The sequence below is a fragment of the Nycticebus coucang genome, chromosome 9 (genome assembly GCF_027406575.1).
Source record: "Nycticebus coucang isolate mNycCou1 chromosome 9, mNycCou1.pri, whole genome shotgun sequence".
NCBI classification, from domain to species: Eukaryota; Metazoa; Chordata; class Mammalia; order Primates; family Lorisidae; genus Nycticebus; species Nycticebus coucang.
Window position 1 is genome coordinate 98,693,948 of NC_069788.1, and position 5,845 is coordinate 98,699,792.

The window sequence follows — 5,845 nt, forward strand, 5'->3', positions numbered from 1 at the left end:
ACTTAAGTATCCAATGACCAATAGAAAGAGACAATAAGCAATGACCAATAGAAAAGGGAAATAATGCCTAGTGCAGGCAGAGAGGCTGAAAGACTTGCAACCAATTTCAAATGGAGAGAAAGAGGGTCTTTAGACCTCTGCGGGGCCACTGCATCTCAGGCTCTCTCACCTTCTTTCCATCATGAGAGGGATTTACTTTCAACTCTCTTCCAAAGTGGTCTAAACTTTCAGTTTGTTTGTCTTTGTTAGCTAAAACTTGTGCAGGTTACTTTTGCTCTCTCTTCATGCTGCCTGTGCTGCTCAGTTTTATTTTCTGTTTCCATTCGTTTTTGCTTTCATTTACCACTGTGCCTCTGTTGAACTTTCTAGTTCAGCTGAGTAATTAAACCAGGCCAGTTGGGTTCAGCAAAACTGGGACCCCTGACTCCCCCACAGTGTTTGGCATACTGGGGATTTGAATTAAAGAAATTGAAAGGCTTCAGAAACAAGCCTTACAAGGAAGGTCTCTCTGATCTTCCCTTGCCCCTTTCTCTCTGCTCCTCTTTCTTTAAGAAAGCTCTAGGAAAGGCTTTCTCTGAAGTTTTCTTATCTGATTAAGAAAGAAGTTCCTCCATAATATATGTAATTGTCTTAAAAATCCTTCCCTGGGAATTTCACCAAATAACTAGGAAACGTTAACCACCAAAAAGGAGAAAAGACTGAAAGTTGCACCACACCCAGACAGACTTTTCATCTGTTCTTCTGAGGCCACCTCAAAGAGAGTATCTGAGATACTAGCAAAGTATCTCAGGAATGGAAGAAAAAGAATCCAATGTACTCAGCCCTACTGTGAAGCTAATTTATAGCTTTCACATGAAGGCTATAACCCAACTATAGCAGAAAAATATGGGGAAAGGGCCAAGGAAGGGGAAGGGAGGGGGGAGGTTAAGGGGGAGGTTAAGGTGGAGGGAGGGTAATGGGTGGGCCGCACCTGCAGTGCATCTTAGAATGGGTACAGGCAAAACTTACTAAAGGCAGAATACAAACGTCTACACATAATAACTGAGAAAATGCCATGAAGGCTACGTTTAACAGTTTGATGAGAATATTTCAGATTGTATACGAAACCAGCACCTTTTACCCCTTGATTGCACGACTATGATTTAACAATTAAAAAAAAAAAAAAAGAGTATCTGAACTTCAGTTGCATAATAAGACAATCTTTGTTTACAGTGAAGGTCTGTCTTCCCACATCTTGCCATGCCTCCCCCTTCACCTCCCTCTCCCCACCCAGCTCAGGGGAATGTTGTCCAGGCCAAATGCTTGTCTGGGGGAATCTTTTCATTTTCCCTTAAAAATAATTTACTATACTTTATAATTGCCTAGACTCACATCTCGCTCTCCCTTATGAAGAGAACCCCATTTAAACTCCAGTCATTTAGCCCTTTTTGAGTCTTATTTTATATATCTCCTGTAATTATACCTGAAAATAAATTTTATGCCTTTTCTCTTTGTATTCTATCTATATCAGAAGTCAATCTTCTGAGGGTGGAAGAGAAGGGTTCCCTTCATCCCTATAGATTAAAAGAAAAGGCATAAAGACCTAGGATAGCAAACACAATCCTAAAGAAACAAAAGAGCAATGCTGCAGAATTTACAGTATACCCAATTTTAAGACTCACTAAAAAGTCATGGTAATTAAGACAATGAGGAATTGACAAAAAATTGATACCAATGATACATAGAACAATGGAATAAAATAGTGAGCATATAAGGAGGTGCAAACATGTATACAAATGATCTTTTAAAAGGATTCACAGTCCATTCAATAAAGCAAGATTGACCTTTTAAACAAATAGTGTTACCTTTTGGCTCTCTGAGCAGCCCCATGAAGGTCAGCAAGAACAAGCATCTTACAAAAGGAGGCAAAAATGGAGCCAAAAATGAAATGGTTGATCAATTTTCTAAGAAAGATTGGTATGATGTGAAGGCACCTGCTATGTTCAATATAAGAAATACTGGGAAAACACTAGTCAGCAGGACTCAAGGAACAAAAATTGTATCCAATGGCCTCAAAAGTCATTTGTTTTAAGTAAGTCTTGCTCATCTGCAGAATGATGAAGTTTCATTTAGAAAAGTCAAGCTGATCACTGAAAATATTCAGGACAAAACTTGCTTGATCAATTCCCATGGCATGTATCTTACCTATGACAAAATATGTTCCATGGTTTTAAAATGGCATACTTTGTGGGTTTTTTAAATTATTTTTTTATTAAATCATAACTTTGTACATTGGTGCACTTATGGGGTTCAGGGTACTGCTTTGATATACAATGTGAAATGCTTACATTGAACTAACTAACACATCCATCACAATTATACTCATCTCTTAATAGTTTTGAAATGTATCATTGCATCATGCACATTAGGTGAGGTCCCCCCAAATATCTTCCATCCTCCCAAATCCCCCCTCCCCTCCTCTCTCTCTCCTCTTCCCTTCTACTTTCTGGACTATAGTTATGTTTTGCCATTCATATGAGTGTGTAGGTGATTACATAATGATTTTATAGTAGTACTGAATACATTGGATATTTTTTTTCCCCATTCTTGAGATACTTTACTAAGGAAACTATGTTTCAGCTCCATCAAGGTAAACATAAAAGATGTGAAGTCTCCATCTTTTTATGGCTGCATAGTATTCCATGGTGTACATATACCACAATTTGTTAATCCATTCATGGGTTGATGGGTACTTGGGCTGTTTCCATGTCTTGGCTATTATGAATTGGGCTGCAAGAAACATTCTGGTGCAAATGTCTTTGTTGTAAGATAATTTTTGATCATCTGAGTATATACCTAGTAGAGGAATTGTAGGATCAAATAGTAGGTCTACTTTTAGTTCCTGGAGTGTTCTCCAAACATCTTTCCAAAAAGGTCATATTAGCATGCATTGCCACCTGCAGTGTAGAGCTTTCCCTTCTCTCTGACGCCACACCAACATCTGTACTTTTAGGATTTTTTGATATGGGCTAGTCTTACTGGAGTTAGATGATATCTCAAAGTGATTTTGATTTGCTTTCTCTGATGATTAAGGATAATGAGCATTTTTTCATGTGTTTTTAGGTCATGCACCTGTCTTCATCAGAGAAGTTTCTGTTCAAGTCTCTTGCTCACATAGAAAAGGGGTTATTTATTCTTTTCTTATTGATTAATTTGAGCACGTTGTAGTTATCAGACCTTCACTGGAAGCATAACCTGTAAAAATCTCCCATTCTTAAGGTTGTCTGTTTGCTTTACTTACCGTCCTCTTGGCTGTGCAAAAGCTTTTCAGTTTGATCAGATCCCAGTAATGTATTTTTGGTATTACTTCAATTGTCCAGGGGGTCCTCCTCATAACATATTCTCCCAGGCCAATTTCTTCAAGTATTTTCCCTGCACCCTCTTCTAGTATTTTTATAGGTTCGTGTTTTAAATTTAAATCTTTTGTCCAGTGAGAATCAATATTTCTTAATGGTGAAATGTGGGGGTCCAGATTCAGTCTTCTCCAGGTTGCCATCCAGTTCACCCAGCACAGTTTGTTACATAGGGAGTCTTTCCCCCACTGAATATTTTTTTTTGTAGGCTTTAGAAGATCAAATGACAATAAGTAGCTGGGTTCATCTCTTGGTTTTCTATTCTGTTCCATAAGTTTACGGCTCTGTTTTTATACCAATACCATGTTGTTTGATCACTATAGATTTATAGTATAGCCTGAAGTCTGGTAATGTGATACCTCCTGATTTGTTTTTATTTCTGAGTAATGTATTTTCTATTTGAGGTTTTTTTCTGATTCCATATAAAACAAAGTACTATTTTTTCAAGGTCTTTAAAGTATGACAATAATGCTTCAATAGGGATTGAATTAAATCTCTAGATTGCTTTGGGTAATATGGTATTTTAACAATGTTTATTCTTCCTAGCCATGAGCATGGTGTGTTTTTCCATTTGTTAACATCTTTGGCTATTTCTTTTCTCGGAGTTTCATAGTTCTCTTTATAGAGATCTTTCACGTCCTTTGTTAGGTAACTTCCCAGACATTTCATCTTCTTTGGCACTATTGTAAAAGGAATAGAGTCCTTGACTGTATTTTCAGCTTAACTATTGTTGGTATATATAAAAGCGACTGTCTTGTAAGCATTGATTTTGTATCTTGAGATGCTGCTGTATTCCTTTATCACTTCTAAGTGTTTTGAAGTTGAATCCCTGGGATTTTCCAGGTATAGGATCAAGTCATCAGTGAAGAGTGAGAGTTTGATCCCCTCTGACCCTATTTGGATACCCTTGATCGCCTTCTCTTGCCTGATTGCAATAGCTAAGACTTCCATTACTATGTTGAAAAGCAGTGGAGACAGTGGGCATCCTTGCCTTGTTACTGATGTGAGAAGAAATGTTTTCAATTTTACACCATTCAATATGATATTGGCTGTGGGTTTGCTATAGATGGCCTCTATCAGTTTAAGAAATTTCCTTTCTATGCCATTTTCTTAAGTGTTCTGATCATGAAAGGATGCTGGATATTATCAAAGGCTTTTTCTGTGTCAATTGAGAAAATCATATAGTGTTTGTTTTTTATTTTATTGATTTGATGTATTATATTTATAGATTTGCGTATGTTGAACCAACCCTGAAACCCTGGAATAAAACCAACTTGATCATGGTGTATAATTTTTTTGATGTGTTGTTGAATTCTGTTTGCTAAGATCTTATTGAATATTTTTGCATCAATATTCATTACTGATATTGGTCTACAATTTTCTTTCTTTGTTAGATCCTTTCCTGGTTTGAATATCAGGGTGATATGTGCTTCATAGAATGTTTTGGGAAGTATTCTTTCTTTTTCTATGCTTTGAAAAACATTGTATAATGTAGGTACTAGCTCCTCTTGAAAGGTTTGATAGAATTCGGATGTGAAGCTATCTGGTCCTGGACTTTTCTTTTTGGAGAGATTTCATATTGTTGATGCTATTTCAGTGATTGATATAGGTCTATTCAAGATTTCTAATTCTTTCTGGTTGAGTCTAGGAAGGTGGTGTGCTTTCAGGTATTGGTCCATTTTCTTCAGATTTTCATATTTCTGAGAATAGAGGTTTTTGTAGTAATCATTGAAGATTTTTTCAATTTGTGAAGTGCCTGTTGTTATTTCTCCTTTACCATTTTTGATAGATGATATTAGAGATTTTACTTTTCTATTGCTGGTTAGATTAGCCAAAGTTTTATTACTTTTGGTAATCTTTTCAAAAAACCAACTTTTTGTTTCGTTGATCTTCTGAATGATTCTTTTTTTTTCAATTTCATTTAGTTCTGCCCTAATTTTGGTTATTTATTTTCTTCTGCTGGATTTGGGGCTGGAAGGTTCTTCCTTTTCCAGTTGCTTGAGATGATCCATTAAGTTGTTGGCATCCTCTCTTTCTGTTTTCTTGATGAAGGCTTCCAATGCTATAAATTTCCCCCTTAGGACTGCCTTTGCAGTATGCCACAGGTTTTGATAATCTGTGTTTTAATTATTTTTTCCCAAAAATTCAGTGATTTCCTTCTTAATCTCATCTTTGACACACCTATCTTTCAGCCTAAGATTATTTAGTTTCCATGACTTTGTTTGAGTCTGAAGATTCCTGTTGCTGTTGAGTTCAACTGTTATTCCATGGTGGTCTGAGAAGATAATAAAGAATAATTTCTGCACTTTTAAATTTGCTGAGGTTAGACTTGTTCCCTAGGATATGATCTATTTTGGAAGATGACCTGTGAGCTGATGAGAAGAATGTATATTCAGTTTTATTAGGGTGAAATGTTCTATAGAGGTCTGTAAAGTCCATTTGTCCTAGGGTCA

General features: G+C 36.4%; 1 protein-coding gene across 1 annotated transcript; it reads left to right on the forward strand.

The window, feature by feature from the left end:
• Positions 1–1,867: 1,867 nt before the first annotated feature.
• Positions 1,868–2,071, forward strand: LOC128594941 (40S ribosomal protein S3a-like). Its single transcript, XM_053603867.1, has one exon. The coding sequence runs from the start codon at positions 1,868–1,870 to the stop codon at positions 2,069–2,071; it is 204 nt and encodes a 67-aa protein (XP_053459842.1).
• The last annotated feature ends 3,774 nt before the right edge of the window (positions 2,072–5,845 follow it).